At 42.4% G+C, this 16,415-nt stretch overlaps 2 protein-coding genes across 8 annotated transcripts in view; both read left to right on the plus strand.

The window, feature by feature from the left end:
• The first annotated feature begins 220 nt into the window (after positions 1-220).
• On the plus strand, positions 221-14,222 carry lactbl1a (lactamase, beta-like 1a). 2 transcript variants are annotated; one of them, XM_081387288.1, is made up of 9 exons: positions 221-305; positions 8,759-8,870; positions 8,960-9,052; positions 9,325-9,463; positions 10,003-10,112; positions 10,259-10,416; positions 11,130-11,368; positions 12,256-12,361; positions 12,457-14,222. In XM_081387288.1, exons 4-9 carry the CDS (start codon positions 9,358-9,360, stop codon positions 13,433-13,435), a joined length of 1,698 nt encoding a protein of 565 aa, XP_081243414.1. In that variant the 5' UTR covers positions 221-305; positions 8,759-8,870; positions 8,960-9,052; positions 9,325-9,357; the 3' UTR covers positions 13,436-14,222. The 2 variants fall into 2 exon arrangements, with proteins under 2 accessions (XP_081243414.1, XP_081243415.1); XM_081387289.1 differs by lacking the exon at positions 221-305 and adding an exon at positions 6,885-7,021 and having other exon boundaries at positions 8,779-8,870.
• A 978-nt stretch (positions 14,223-15,200) lies between these two features.
• Positions 15,201-16,415, plus strand: part of eif4g3b (eukaryotic translation initiation factor 4 gamma, 3b) — a 45,260-nt gene continuing 44,045 nt past the window's right edge. For 5 of the 6 annotated variants that reach the window (XM_081386620.1, XM_081386624.1, XM_081386621.1 and 2 more), the window contains exon 1: positions 15,542-15,843. In XM_081386620.1, coding sequence (XP_081242746.1) covers positions 15,674-15,843 — 170 coding nt within the window. In that variant the 5' untranslated portion in view covers positions 15,542-15,673. Of the gene's footprint in view, positions 15,844-16,415 lie in introns of all 6 variants that reach the window. The other variant, XM_081386622.1, reaches the window with a different exon arrangement.

A 16,415-nucleotide genomic window follows, 5' to 3' on the forward strand; every position in this document is an offset into this window, starting at 1 on the left:
GGGGGGCACAACAGAAACACATAATAGCCTACAGTATATTTGCTGCCCTCTTGTGACAACTGTTAAAATAATGTTCAGCCATTAAAATCACACTGGATATCATGGTCCCTTTTGCATGTAACTTTTAAAATGTTTTTAAAAGAAATAATATGTGAAATATAGGCCTATATAAAACTATTTCCTCAAAATATAATAAATAACAATCATACAAACCCAGTGTTTCTCAAACTGTTTCTGCCATTCCCCACTTTGGAGGTAGGGAAGGGTGCCGAGCCACACCTGTCCCCAATCGCTCCAACAAAATGGTAATAAACTACTCTTTCATTTTAACTGTTAAAATTTACCGGTATTTTATTAACATCACATTTTAAAAACATAAAATCAAATAACAGCATTAAAAACTTTCAAATAGAGAAAATGAAAGTGTAATTATATTATCACTTTGCATGAAATAAGACTGTCCAAAAGTAAATAGTAATAATAATGAATTGCATTTTGCCTCTGATAACATCAAATTCAGAAACGGAGAAAATAAAAGTGTGGACTAGTTGTGCTTTGCCTCATTTTGTCACTTTGCAAACTGCATGCAAAAAAGAACAAACAAACTTGACAAAAAAAAATCATTTTTTATTCAAAATATTCACAAATTTGTTAGCTATAGCATGAAATATCTGATATTCCGATTGTAAAATATGTGCAAGTGGATGTGTTTTGTTGTTTAAACACCTTTATAACGATAGCGTTACGGGCGCCGCCATGTTAGGTTTGTGCCACAGTTCAGAGAATCGGATCTGTTGGATTTACAACACGTGAATTAATCCACTTCCCCCCGACATACATGAAAGTAAGTGGCCGGTTCACTGGGATAAGATTAGAGTAAACTTTAAAGTTACTTACACAATGTGTATCTGCCACCCGTCCCGGTTCTCTTTCTAACATTCGTTCGGTATCTCACTATGGGAACGCCTCTGGGCGTGACCGATCGCGGAAGCACCAATTACACCACGTCTGCCAACCGTGGCAGACCAATCGCTGCAGCGATTAGGGAGTCCCGCCTCCCTGTATATAAACCGCAGCTACCTGCCGTTTCGTCATTCTCGCTCTCTTCCCCGTGGAAGATTCGGAAGCTGTCCTCAGCAGACTTGGGAATTATTGCTTAACAGTTTCTCGACGGAGCCGAGAGGTAACGTCCCTAACGCAATCAATTCTTAAGTTGTCGAGTGACTTCGTCACTTAAGAGTAAGATAACTAACGTGTCAAGACGAGTTTTCCTGCTCTTAAGTTTTTTTTCCTTTTATTTCCGAGTCTTTTTCGGTGCGCTCACCACGCTCCAAAAGAGATAGGAATAAGAGAGCTCTCTAATCGCAGCACAGCTCCGTACTAGTTGTCACGTTGTGGTGTAACTCATCGTACGAAGAGAGTGCTAGCTCTATCATGGCTACCGCGATAGAACCGGAGAGCCCCGGAGGAAAGGGTCGTCCTCCGCACCCGTGTGCTTGTGGAATGTGGATTTCTGCTAGGGATACACACAGCCTCTGCATCTCCTGTCTGGGCACTAAACACGCTCAGGCAGCGCTGTCCAACCCCGAGGGCTGCCCGCATTGTGCTGTATTCGCGACTAAGATCCGTGAAAGGAGACTTCGCGTGGCAGTCGCGGGAAAATCGGACCCATGCCTCTCTGCTCAACCCAGAGAGGAACCCATGGATTGTCCGCAAACCACTAGCTCATGGGCAGAGATGATGGAGAAAGTGTCACCCGTCCTTCCCCCGCTGTTTGACGACCCGTTAGCGGGAGAGGAAGATGACGATGACGAGGTATTGTCGACCATCCTCGAGGACGAGGATGACGACGAGGAAGATGCCATTCTTCCCCCGGCCCAGTCCCGGCCACCGAGCGCACAGGATGAGAGTTCACCCTCCCCTGTACAGGTGGACGCTGATCTAATCGAGGTCTGTCGCAGGGCCGCGGCTAGATTATCCATCGACTGGCCTTCACAACAAGCAGGTCAAGGAGCTGAAAGAGACCTGTATGATGGAAAGAGGCTCCCGTCACGTCTCCCGCCGGCCAGGCAGTTTATTCCAGCCGTCCCGGCCTGTGTGGCGGAGATGAAGAAGTTTTGGGACAAGCCTTTTTCACATCGAGTGCCCGTTAAGGGTTTCTCAAGGCTAGATGTTCAGGGAATGGATGATCTAGGGATGGCAGATCCTCCCCCTGTGGAAACATCGGTAGCTAATCATCTGCACCCGAGCCGCAGGGCAGCGCTCTCTTCAACCGGAGCCTCGCTGCCAGGAAAAACGGAGCGCTTTGCTGCCTCCGTTTTTCAAAAGATCTATAAATCAACTGCACTGTCTGTTCGCGCTTTGAACGCGACGTCCCTCCTTACTGCCTACCAAGCGGAGCTGTTAGAGGAGATGGGTCGTCAGCTGGACTCCGGATCTCCCAACCCAGTGCTCTGGGAAGAGATATGCGTCATCGCAGATTTAAACCTGCGCACGTCCCGCGGAGCAGTTCAAAGTTGCGGTCGAAGTATGGGCTTAGCAGTTGTGGGGGAGAGATCGCTGTGGCTGGGTTTGTCAGGACTCTCTGACAAAGAGAAAGTGGAGTTTTTGGATGCTCCTATAGATCCAAAGGCCATGTTCGGCTCGACTGTGACGGCAATGCGTCAGCAGTGTGACCTGCGAAAGAAGGAGGGAGAAGCTTTCCAGGTCTGTCTCCCCAGAAAACCGGCCGATCGGCCTTATCACCCGAACCGGCCGAATTTCAAGCCCTCAGGGAGAGGCGGGCACTCTGCTTATCAGCCTTCCCGCCCCGCGCCACCGCAACAGCAGGGCAACGCGGCTCCGCAGTCAAAGCCCGGTTTCGTTCGGCCAAAACAGTCGTTCGCAGCCGCAGCCGCGAAACACCGACCGGCTGCCCCTCAGGGGAATAAGAAGAGGCGGTCTACCTGATATGCCAGTTCGGCGACAGGAAGGGTTGGGAGACAGCACCCAGGGTTTATCTGTCCCATCCCTTCAGAGCGATTCCTCTCTCCCTCCCGCGGGGAAAAGGAGAAGGAATGCAATGATAAAATGTGTTCGTGTGGACAGTTCAGAGTTCAGCATGTGCGGGAATGTGGCCAGTTCTCTACCAGTGCCCCCCAAGAGTTTTTCTCCCCCTCCACCTTCGAGGTCTGTTATGGGGGGAGAAGGTCTAACGTTCACAAGCATCCCATCAAAAATAAAGTTTTCTCTGACGCATCCAGGTCAAGGACCGAGGGCGCAGAGTGGGATAAAAAGAGAAAAAGATCACAAAAAATCACAAAAACTATCACAAATGAATACCACTATAACTCCTTCACTGGAGCGGTATTCCCCTCCGTCGTCGCTAGAGTGTGCTGCGGCACCTCTAGTGAACAGAGACGGGAAAGGCCCACTCGCTGCTCAGGCAGTGAACTGGTGCGCATGCGCAGTTCATCCCTGGGTACAGACCACTATAGAGAGGGGATACAGGCTTCAATTCGCTGTAAAACCTCCTCTGTTCAATGGAGTGGTAATCTCAGTGGCCAAAGGGGAAGCAGCTCTGGTTTTAGAGGAGGAAATAGCCTCTTTAATGATAAAAGGAGTGATAAGAGTGATTCCAACGGCAGAGAGCCAGAAGGGTTTCTACTCCCGTTATTTTGTGATTCCCAAGAGAGGGGGGGGTCTCCGTCCCATTCTGGATTTAAGGGTTCTCAACAGACACCTCAGAAAATACAAATTCAAAATGCTGTCTGTCAAAACGCTGTGCCAAAATATTCGACAAGGAGACTGGTTCACCTCGGTGGATCTCCAGGACGCATATTTTCACATAGATATTTTTCCTGCGCACAGGAAATATCTGAGGTTCGCCTATCAAGGCACAGCATACGAGTTTACGAGAATTCCGTTTGGCCTGGCTTTAGCCCCCCGAGTATTCAGCAAATGTGTGGAAGGGGCCCTGACTCCATTAAGGAGATTAGGGCTCAGAGTTTCAGCATATCTAGACGATCTTCTCATCTGCGCGCCGTGCCAACGGCAGGCAAAGAGCGACACACACACACTTGTGACGCATCTGGAGAGATTAGGTTTCAAGATAAACCAGACGAAGAGTTGTCTTTCTCCATCTCGAGAAATAGTCTACTTGGGTCTCAGGCTGGATTCTGTGACGTTCCGAGCTTTCCTATCAGAGGATCGCATCAAGACGATTCACAGCTGTCTCTCCCTTTTTCAAATAGGGAGATCAGTCTCGTTCAGGATGTGTCTTCGGCTACTAGGTCTGATGGCCTCATCTGTGTCAGTGGTTCCCCTGGGACTACTGCGAATGAGAGATTTTCAAAACTGGACAGCGTCACAAGGCATTCGCCCCAAGAGCCGCCTCAACCGCAGAGTGCGGGTCTCACCAGAATGCGCGAGCGCTCTCCGTCATTGGAGAGTCCCATCTTTTCTCAGGACAGGATGCCCTCTAGGTCCTATTATACTGAGAAAAGTGGTGACGACGGATGCATCTCTCACAGGCTGGGGCGCAGTGTTCGAGGGCAGAACAGTGAGAGGAGTTTGGTCTCCGGCACTGAGAGAGAGGCACATCAATTTTCTAGAGCTATTGACAGTGTTTCTAGCTCTGAGACATTTTGTGCATTTTCTCAAGAGTCATCACGTATTGGTCAGGACAGACAATACAACGGTGATTGCCTACATAAATCGGCAGGGAGGGGTTCGTTCTCACAGGCTTCACAGGTTAGCGGAGAAACTAATAATGTGGAGCAGCAGGTCTCTCCTCTCATTACGCGCGACGCATGTCCCGGGAATAATGAACAGAGGAGCGGATCTACTATCCAGGGGGAATCCTCTGTACGGGGCGTGGAGACTCCACCCCCATGTGGTCCTCAGGTTATGGGAGATATTCGGCCAGGCTGCCGTAGATCTCTACGCATCGCGCGAAGACGCACACTGTCCCCTGTTCTTTTCCCTGGCCGGCGACGATGCACCGTTGGGTGTGGATGCGCTAGCCCACGAGTGGCCAGACGTGTTGCTGTACGCGTTCCCGCCGTTGAGCTTGATCGAGCCGACATTACGGAGAGTTCGGGAACGCAGACATGTGATGATTCTGATCGCGCCTTACTGGCCGGGGAGACTGTGGGTGGCGGAGATTGCGCAACTGCTCTACGACCGGCCATGGCCGTTACCAGTGCGCAGGGATCTTCTCTCACAAGCACGGGGGGAAATTTTCCATCCCTCCCCTCAGAAACTAGCTCTCTGGGCCTGGCCCGTGAGAGGGTGAATCTGAGCACAGCCGGATTACCTCCGAGAGTTATTGAGACGATTCAGAACGCGAGGGCTGCCTCGACGCGTTCTTTATATAATCTCAAATGGGGTGTTTTCGAGGAATGGTGCGCAGAGAAGAACATTGTTTCTTTCCTATGTTCTGTTTCGGACGTGCTGTGTTTCCTTCAGGACCTCCTGGATAAAGGCAGGGCTTTTTCCACGGTGAAGGTTTATCTGTCCGCTATCTCGGCATGTCATGTGGGTTTTGATTCAGGCACTATGGGCCAACACCCCCTGGTCTGTAGATTCATGAGAGGTGCACGCAGATTGCACCCAGTATCTAAGCCTATGGTCCCACTATGGGATTTGTCCGTGGTCCTGAACGCGCTCTCTAAACCCCCTTTCGAGCCCATTGATAAGATGGACTTAAAACTGCTAGCTTTAAAGACGGCTCTACTTCTCGCTCTTACAACAGCAAAGAGGGTGAGTGAACTGCATGCTTTATCAGTTCACCCCTCATGTATGGAGTTCGCTCCGGGTGGTCTAAGAGTACTTTTTAGAACTAACCCGGCGTTCGTGCCTAAGGTCTACGATCACGCGGATAGGATAAAACCTGTGGACTTGTTGGCTTTTCACCCACCTCCTTTTTCATCTACAGAGGAGGAGAGGCTAAACTGTTTATGTCCGGTTCGTACGCTGTATATGTATGTACAGAGAACCCGCACATTGCGTAAGAGCAATCAGCTGTTTGTCTCGTGGGCTGACGCTTACAAGGGAAAACCTATCTCCCGTCAACGTCTTTCCCACTGGGTGGTAGAGGCTATCGTGTTATGTTACAATAGCATGAATTTAGAGCCCCCAACAGGTCTACGAGCGCATTCTACTCGAGGAATGTCTACGTCCTGGGCTCTATTTAAGGGTATTTCGATTCAAGAAATTTGCGCGGCAGCCAGCTGGTCCTCTCCGCACACATTTATTCGTTTCTATAGACTGGATGTAACAGAACCCTCTCTGGCACACTCAGTTCTGGGAGTGAGTAGTCAGGTGGTATAGGATGGTTCTCTAAGAACGGATTTTCTCAGATTATTCTGTTTTTCCGTCTGGGTCAGTGATGCTGAGTTACCGGTATAACTGTACTTTAACCCTCTCGTCTTCAGTCTGCTTCGTCAGCATATCGGCAATACGGGAGTTGTCTATATCCCATAGTGAGATACCGAACGAATGTTAGAAAGAGAACGATTAGGTTACTAACGTAACCCAGGTTCTCTGATAACATGAAGTGAGGTATCTCACAACATTGCCCTCCTTGCCTTTCGCACGGAGAAGAGATATGCGGAGAATGACGAAACGGCAGGTAGCTGCGGTTTATATACAGGGAGGCGGGACTCCCTAATCGCTGCAGCGATTGGTCTGCCACGGTTGGCAGACGTGGTGTAATTGGTGCTTCCGCGATCGGTCACGCCCAGAGGCGTTCCCATAGTGAGATACCTCACTTCATGTTATCAGAGAACCTGGGTTACGTTAGTAACCTAATCGTTTTCCAGGGATTGTTCTCTTTTTTGAGCGACAGTCCCGGAAAATTAATATTCTTTCCCGGGACACGAATTGTCCCGGTTTTTTGTTAAAATGTACTTCTAAAGTAGAATTTCCTGGTTTCAAACCGTTTCCTTCTGTTACAGAGCTGCCACGCGCAAACCCTTCTCACGCACAGAAAAATTGCGAAGCAAAGAGGACACGGAGACCGACAGACTAGACAGAGCAGGTTACGATATAAAAAAAAATCTCAGCTCTCAGATTCTGTCAATTTTATTACGAAATTCAAACAATAAACACCATTTTGGCGTTTGTAAATGTGACGTGAAAGATCCCTAGCGTAGCGGCACGTGAACTGATCACCTCTAGCTAGTAATAAACACGAATGAACAATGTTAAAATAAAACGTACAAAACATAGGCTACTATATTACAGATTTATTATATTTACTTATCATTAAATTGTTATTATAATAAAAAAACGCATTATATTTAATTTGTTAAATAAAGTTATTTTTAACTTTAAATAATTTTACCAGCTGATAAGGCTCTCTGTATGTTTACAGCATTAGGTTAGATTTTTTTCTTGAGAAAAATGAATGCCTATCTTCTAATATTTATCCAAATCAGTCAATTAAATCAAATCACAAGAATTGAACTGAATTGAAATTCTGAAATGTGTTTCAAGCAATAATAACGTATCTTACCAGAAATTGTACCATATAAACATTGTAACATGTTGTCACTAAACCTAATACAATTCAGTTCAGTTGCTAAAATGTTTTGACAATTTAGCATCTCTCCCAAACCCCCCCCCCCCCCCCCCCCCCCCCCCCCCAACAATAACAGAAAAAAATGTCCCGGTTTTTCACAAATCAAAGGTGGCATATGAATAAAACGTGTCATCTAATTATAATGGAAAGGATTATCATTGCCGCTTCCATAGATATGTGTGTATTTTACAAACTCTAAATGTACTGTTTTTTAGTACTTATGTGAATTTAAATGTTTGAAACCTAAAATAAACATAACGTGGTTGAAAACACCGAATAGTTGATGATAAGGGCTCAGCGCGAGCCAACGAGCGAAAGCACAGTTGATCACGTGATGCACTGACCGTTCTAATCACACACTCTGGTCTGATACTACCAGAGAATCCGTAGACAGGCTCTGATACTACCTTTCTTTTACTGTCTATGGATACTACTACGCTCCAGGACCCAATATTCCTATCTCACAGGACCAGCCTAGATCACACCGGTGTGATCCATAGACTGTAAAAAATAGGTGTGATCATGACTTTAGGAGCCATACAGGCCTGGGAGTGAGCACCCTCTGCTGGTCTGACTAAAGCAACGTCCAATAAAATCTGAGTTTTTCTACAAAGGCCTCCCTTCCATGTCACAGCCTGGCTCGAGCGAGCCCACTGCTCTCCCAAATATTCTGCTACTCTAACTGCGCTCCATTGGTCTAAGCAGCAAAGGGTGGTAATAAGAAATGTATACTTGTACACCATCTTGCTAATTACGTTTCTTTAGTAATTTAGCAATCCTACAACCACTGTAGTGAAACCAACCTTACCAGAATTTGCTATTTGCTAAGTTTCCTTAATTAGTGAGGTCAAATTAATAATTAAAGTGGCAATTAACGACCACAGTAAGTCAGGACCTCGGTTAACTAATCTATTAAGACAAATAAAGTAGGCTAAATGTGCAAATAGTGTTCTTCATGATCCATTAACTGCATTTTACTTTAAATATTAATATAATCATTTCTAAAAAAAAAAAAAAATCTAATAAAAATACATTATAGGCCTATTATAGAGAAAGTAATATAACCAAATATATAAATAAATAACAGAAATGTTTTTTTTTAACAATGCATCAAACAAAAAAGAAAAGTTAAAGGTAAAATTAAAAATAAATGTGTAAAATATATAAACTGATGAACAGAATGGATGTGTAAAGACAGGAGTGTGGCTTTAAAGGAGGAGATCTTCAGATTATGACGTGCTGGCCTGCAGTTGGCCGAGAGGATGCTGAGAAGTTACGGGCTCTTGTAAAGATTAAAGCATGGCTGGTGAGTGGCTGGTAAGCTCTAGTTGTGTCTGTTTTCAGCTTTAATGGAATTCCACTTTAAATGTTTTTTTTTTTTTTTGTCTGTTTCAGAAAAACAAGTCTCTCTGTGAATAGACGTATCATTTGGGAGATATACAATGTGGAAGGAGGAGTAAACTCTGTGGTAAAGGAGTAAACCTTGTGGTAAGACATGTTATCATTTATGCTACATGAGAATATTATATCTTACAGTAGAAAATATATTAGAATCAATGTTTTGAGTAGTACACACTTTGCTGTTTTATTGTTACATCATGCTCAGAAAATATTACAATTATCAGTGTGACTTTTTTTTTTTTTTTACGATTCTGTTTAAGATTCAATACATAAATTGTAGATACAGTATATATTGATGTGACTATCTTATATGTGAAGTTCAGAAGATTGCATCTGTGAAACTGTCCTTTCTCTTTAAGCCTGCCAGAGAAGGAGACCACCAGACTGCAAAGATGAAAGTGAAATGGACGAAGTTGGGCATGGTCTTCTTTCTGCTTCTCTCTTTTGTAATGACAGGCTGTTTTCTTTGGCAGTACAGGCTTCCTAAAGCAACACCAGGTAAAAATGGCCCAAAATTAAAAAAAGGCTACTATACTGTAGAGAGCTCCAGCAAGTGATCATCAAACATCAATGAATGGATGGTGAATGCTTATATAGAAGAAATTATGCATTTTGCTCCCACAAAGTTTTTTTTTAACTTATAATGGGTAGAAGTGCCTAGAAAGCATTTATAGAATTGGGGAACATCCTTACATTTGGCTTTTCGATCTCCTTTTGCTTAATTAAAAGTTTGCAGGAGATGGCAATGGATTACCCAGAGCTCGACATAGTGGCTTACTGTGTGCTGTAAAGCCTGATTATCACTTGGGGGAAGGGAAAAAGAACTTTGTGTAAAATACATGATTATGGACCAAACACCCACCCCCATCCTCCATTACATGTTAAATGTATATTATATAATGATAAGATATGAGTGACGGCATTATGTTATTTCGTATATTTGTTGTGTTATACATACATGTGGGTCATACTAAAAGTTCTATATTAATCTATATGTATATATTTGACAACCTACATATGATATTTTTACTTTACAGTGGATATAAGAGCTGAAAAAGAAGTGAAAGAGGAGAAGATGTGCCCATGTTTCCCTGAGCCTGTCCCGTTAAAGCACCCGATACCTGTCCTCATGGAAGCTTTGGACAAGGTCAGAATGCTGAAGTCAAATGATGAGTAAAAATGAAAGCACTTTCTGTGTAAATTTCTAGACCAGTCTGATTGGAATATTAGTTATTTTCTGTTTATAAATATTGATAACCAGTTTGATAACTATTACAATATGTTGTGCTACAGGTGGATGTGCTTTTGAGAACCAGCCTTGATTCCACAAAACTGCCGGCTGTTTCTGCCATTGTAATTTTTAATGATTCTGTATTGTGGAATGGTAATTTTGGCAGAAAGAATGGAAGTGACCCGAAGTCTCCCCCAATAAATGAGTACACAGTTTACAGGTGGGTTACAGTAGCTTTGCACATGATTATGATTTGAGTTTTGAAGCAATAATTCTCTTGTTGCATCGGTTCTTGGGGGCGTTTCACAACTAATTTAAGCTTAAGGAGAAATTTAACTGTCTATTCTTTTTGTGTGTGTGTGTATATATATATATATATAAACCTTTCAAAAGTTTGCTGCATTTATTTAATCTAAAATACAGTAAAACAGTAATATTGTGAAATATTATTACAAATTACTGTTTTCTATTTGAATATATTTATTCATCTTTGATGAATAGAAAGTTCATTGAACAGCATTTGTTTGTATATATTAAATCTATTTATTTATTAAAGCATTTATAAAATAGAAATCTTTTGTAACATCATACATCATGTCTTCACTTTCACTTTTGATCAATTTAATACATTATTAAATTATTTTATTGCAATATCAATTTCTCTTAATCTTATCACAAATGTTTGAATGGCATCATTGTTTCCATAAAAATGTGAAGCAGCAAAAACAATTGTTTTAAAATAATATTTCAGAATAGCGTGAGTTGTGCAAAATGGACGTTCATTGACAATGAATTCCATTGACCTGGAAAAGCTGATGCCCACCCTTTTAAAACTCAAATTTAGATATTTAGTGTACATACATAGCTGTGTGCTCTTTTTTGTAATTTGTTTCTTTGTTGTTTATGGTTATGGTTATGGTTATACTACAAAAGAATTGCAAGCCTCTCAAAAATCTTCCCCACCTTGATTCTGTATAAACTTTGGGAGGATGGAAAAGTGGATTCACTGGATGACCCTCTGGGAAAGTATGTAAAGAACTTCACCATGAAAAACCCTCTGGGGAAAAGATGGGGTCATGACCTCAAGCCCATCTCTGAAGGCATGAGCAGTAAAGAGGCTCAAGCTCACATCTCTTCAGTTACCTTGAGAAGGATGGCCAGTCAGCTTTCAGGTGAGGACCACAGTATCTGTCACTGACCTCACCGACAGATGATTAGCATGTATACAAATAGCACATCCACTGTTCCATGTGCTGTAAAAATAAAGAAGGTGAAAAAGATCAACTGTTTTTAGACTGGGAGTTTTCACGGCTATCCTAATCAGCTCTGTTACCTGACATGGTTAAGTGGGTTTGCCACAGGTCCTCTAGGATTAGACCGGAAGGAATGGCTCTAACGCGTACTGTCCCCAAGCTGATGTTTATACAATGTGTCAGAAATACCGGTGATGATTTATTTTGGTACACTTAATTGCATTCAGAAATAACCGTTAAGTTTTTTGACAAGAAATCTACTAATAAAACTGTTTATAATGAAAGACCATTTCTGCCTTAGAGTAAAACAATACAAATAAAACTGTGCCTATATTCCCCATAATTGAGTTTATTTTAAAATGTATCTTACAATTTTTTTAATTTATTTTTTACCATAATTTTAGGATGCACAACTTGCACAATACAGCAGCATCAAATCAGTTATCATCTGGTATTAGATATCTTTTTATTATTCAATATTAGACCGATGTTTTACATTTTATTGTCAATGCTCATTTTCTATATTTTTCATATTACTTATGCTGTAATTTAACCTTCAATTAAAGTTAATCTTTAAAAACATTAAGAACTTTTTTCTATTTTTTTCATAATGCACATTATAATGTTGTGATTGATTTCAGTTTTTAGTGTTTGCATCTGCATCCCCAATAATTTTACTTTCAAATCGCAAACAGAATGTTAAAATATCTTTGATAACTAATTTTTGAAATGGCTGATAAGGTAAACAATATCAAATGAATGAAAATATGAAATACTGGATATTTTGGATTCATTACTAACTACAGGTTTACCAAGGCGGCTCAGGGCGACTACTTTACTCTGGAAAGGCAACACTCAGGCTGCCTTGGATTTATTACAAGATGATGTTCTCGTGGCTGACCCTGGAACAAAGTAAGGATGAGAGGAGGTGTAAATAATTGACGTTAGTAGATGCAGTCATGCACTTGTGGATTCTCTAAGTAATTCTAGTCCTCTGCTGTCCTCAGATGCCACTACAGCAACTTGGCCTTCTCCCTGCTGGCCCACGTGATGGCGGAGAAGGTAGCAGGGATGGATTATCAGCGATGGGTGTCTGAAAATATCTTAAAGCCACTGGGAATGGAGGACACCGGATTTGAAATCACCCCACAGATTGAGGACCAGATGGCAATAGGCGTTTACTCAAGTGGGCGGCCTGCACCCCTGTATGACCTCGGCTGGTATAGACCATCAGGGCAAATGTACTCCACACCTGCTGACATGGCCAAACTGGTGATGATGCTGCTGGGCGCATACTACCATCAGGTTCTCCAGCCCGAAACCCTCAAAACCATGTTGACTCCTCTGTTTCGCTGTGAAAACAGTTACTTTGCAGAACAAACAGGCACACCTTGGGAGGTGAATGAACAGTTGGGCTATCCCGTCATACGCAAAGATGGAGATCTAGATGGTTATTCAGCCTCGATCTCCCTCGTTCCTCGTTTGAAGCTCGGGTTGGTCATTTTAATGGCTGGAACCAAACCTAAAGATGAGGATCTTGTGGCCAAGGCCTACAGTTATCTCATCCCTGCCATGGAAAGTGCCTTCAGAAATGCACCTCGTGTTCTCATCCCTCCACCGGACCCTGCTCCCTACATAGGTTACTTTACTTATAGCAACATAACGTTCTATGAGATCAAAGCAGACACAGATGGAGTGCTGTCTCTGGAGCAGTTCGGACCTCAAGTAGACACCATGGTTCCTATGAAGTACAGAAGTTTGAAACTGAGTTATCTGCAGGATAGGGTGTTCAGGGTGGTGTTTGAGAAGGAGTACCCATGTCAGCTGAAAGTTAACGCTGCCTCTGTGTCTCTTGAATCTCAGGACGGGCAGCTCTTTAACTTTTACACCTTCAACAAAAAGGGGCACTCACCAGGTTTTGATGTCCCGGGGTTAAACACTTATAAAGTCGCACGGATAACCCGCAAACCCATTTTCAGCAGTTGAAGAAATCATTTTGATCATGCTTTTGATCATCTGAAATCATTTGATCATGAATTGTTAAGTAAGGTGCTCCTTTTGATGAAAGTGTCAAACTCAGAGGAACTTCAACCTTTGCTTGTGTTCATTTTAATAAATATTTGCCTCAAGATAAGAGCTGAAAGTATAGAATTCTGTTTCTTATTTTTATTGTGACAATTTTGAAAATGTAAATTTTTATGTAGGCTATAGTGTCTCTTACCGTATGATCGTTTGTCCCTTTTCTTAGAGGAATATTAGTGAACAATCAACAACCATCCATTCATTTGTGTGTTTCTGAGAAGCTTGAACTGCATGTCTTAATTAAAAGTAAAGTGTGTGCCTTTCCTAAGCATTTGCACCTGTGCACCAGTTTCCAAAGTACCCAATGTTGAGTTTTTAAATGAGTTTAGAATATACTTGTCTTTAAATGCAGTGTAAATGGGCCACACCAAGGACGGTAACTATAAGCGTTCTAACTGAGAATGATGATATTGACACAGAGGAACGATATCATTAGAATCACTTTCAGAATTATGTTTTCCAGCTGATGAATTATAAAAAAACTTTGCCAGCCAATCAGAATCCCACCGCCGTGCACGCTTATAATAAACAGAATGTTCTTGTGCGTTAGTTTGGATGCTAAAAAGGTTATTGCTATGGTTATATTTATATTATTGTTCTTAGTGTAAATGGGCCTCGTTTTATCCCCTTAATTGTTATAATGTAAATGTCATTTTTTTAAAGAAAAAAAATCAATTCACTGTATATGCAGGCTACTAAACAAATAAAATAAAAAAGTTATAAAAAAGTGTGTCCCCACATTGGTTTTAATTTATACAAATAAATAAAATATTTTGTTTCATCCCCATTTGTTTTCCCATTCGTCCATTTGTTGCATTTGAATTTTTTTTCAAATATCATACTTTTTCCTCCACTACAATTCTGTCAAGGTCCTTGAGAAGAAAATCTCCAGTCAGGGGATGATTTTGGTTGCAAGGGTTGCATTTGGTTGGAAATAAAAGTTTAACGGTTTGACGTCAGAAACACTTATTGAATCTCACACTCAATCCCGCTGGAACTTCTAGAAATAAATTTGATCTTGATATGAGGGTAGGTAGGCATAGATTCGGAGGCATAAGGTACTAAGTATTACCAGTGTAACAATAATAAAACAATGCATTGACATTTACTTTTGATACTTAAGTGCTTTTAAAAACAATGAATTCTGTACTTTTACTTAAGAAAAAATCGGTCTTTACAACTTTAACTTGTAACGGAGTAATATTTGACACTCAAATAAGGAAGTTGTCTACTTTGTCCACCTTTGCCTACTAATAAATAAATAGGCTACTATTGATTGCGATGGAGCTCACATTCTCTATGATGTTCCTTTTATAGAAAGATAACTTGTGTATTTAATTATAAGAGAGCTTTTTATATTACTAGCCTTTATAATTATTGTTTTTATATATCAAAAATTTCGCCGATTTCGTGGGCTGAAATGCGTGTTCAGCTTTGAACGCAAGTTGTCACTGTAACATCACAAATCGGGCCAAACCGCTCCATAAACATGGAAAGGATTGCATATTTTATATAGGTATGAGATGGCATTCAAAATGCAAGTTTTATCTAAAGTCATTCTTTTTGGCAGTTACATCGTTTATAATGATCTCATTGGCTCACATCCAAGTAGGTTATGACTTCCGTATACACTCGTTGCTAATTCCACTCTCCGAAGTTTCACGAAAACACCCGAAGTGAACGAACGGTCGGTCCTGTAGGACTACTGGAGGCGGCCGCAGCGCCATGTTGAACGGAATCATCACACTCCGTGGAGATACTCTCGTCAAAGAGCAGTTGTAAACAAGGTGTTATTTATTTCCCAAAAGGGGCACACCTATCAAGATCGCCCTGGCAAGAAGAGGCAAACTAGATCCTCGGAAACCCCGGCCGGGGAGGGGGAACAGCCCCCAACCTTCAGCAATGAAGATAAACCACAATAAGCGCTAGCTGGCTAACTTCAGCGGCTATTCTCTCAATAAGCTAGCTAGCCTGTTAGCTCAAGCTTTTCTATCGGCTCAGACACCGGCAAACTGCTCTTGCAAGGCCAGGTGTTGACGTAACTCTCCAGCAATATTTTTTTTACGTGCACTGTTTAGCCGCTAGCTAATTTATTTGTAAATATCTGTAAAGCCGTGCGTTTTTTTATTCGTTTTATTTGCGATGAGTTTGCCGCCGAAAGCGGTGCCGAAACCAGCCGCTGCTGCCGCCGCTGGAACTGGACCTGGAACCGGGCCGTCACCCTCGAGCCAGCTGCGGGCCACCCTGACCACAGTACCGCTACCGCCGGGGACACCGGTGGCTCAACAGCCTCCGCCAGTGCCGCAGCCACAGTATCCTTCTCTGAAAGCATCTGGCTCCATCACAAATATGCGTTTTCCCCCTTCCAAAACCTAGTGAGCTCAGCTGCCTGCCTGGACAGCGTTTCTAAACATCTTAGGGATTCGATTTGATGCGCATATAATGCCAGAAACTGCTGTCTAGGCAGGTGGGTCACCCACTAGGTTTTGACAGCGCTAGCGTGTGTTGTTGTACTGTGTGCCCGCTAGTATTTGCACAGCTTGCTGCAAGACTAAATGTTTGGTTTGGTTGTGATTTAAGTCCGGTTTTGTTTCTTGTACATGGAGGTACTAGTGCAGTAGTAACAGTGTTTATGTGACTGTCAAAAGCCGAGCTGTCAACACTTATTTTTCCATGTCATTTTAAAAATAAGATACCGCATTTAAATTATATTTAGATCATTATTTACTCACTTTTTATGTTGTTACAAACCCCCCTTATGACTGAGTAGGCCTGACTTTTGCGAAATACATAAGAAATAATGTCACCATTCACTTTCATTTCATGTTTTTCCATACAATGAATGGTGACTAAGGTTGTGATTCTGATATGAGAGTCATGGGAG

The sequence above is a fragment of the Scardinius erythrophthalmus genome (genome assembly GCF_964197995.2).
Source record: "Scardinius erythrophthalmus genome assembly, chromosome: 15".
Classification (NCBI taxonomy): Eukaryota; Metazoa; Chordata; class Actinopteri; order Cypriniformes; family Leuciscidae; genus Scardinius; species Scardinius erythrophthalmus.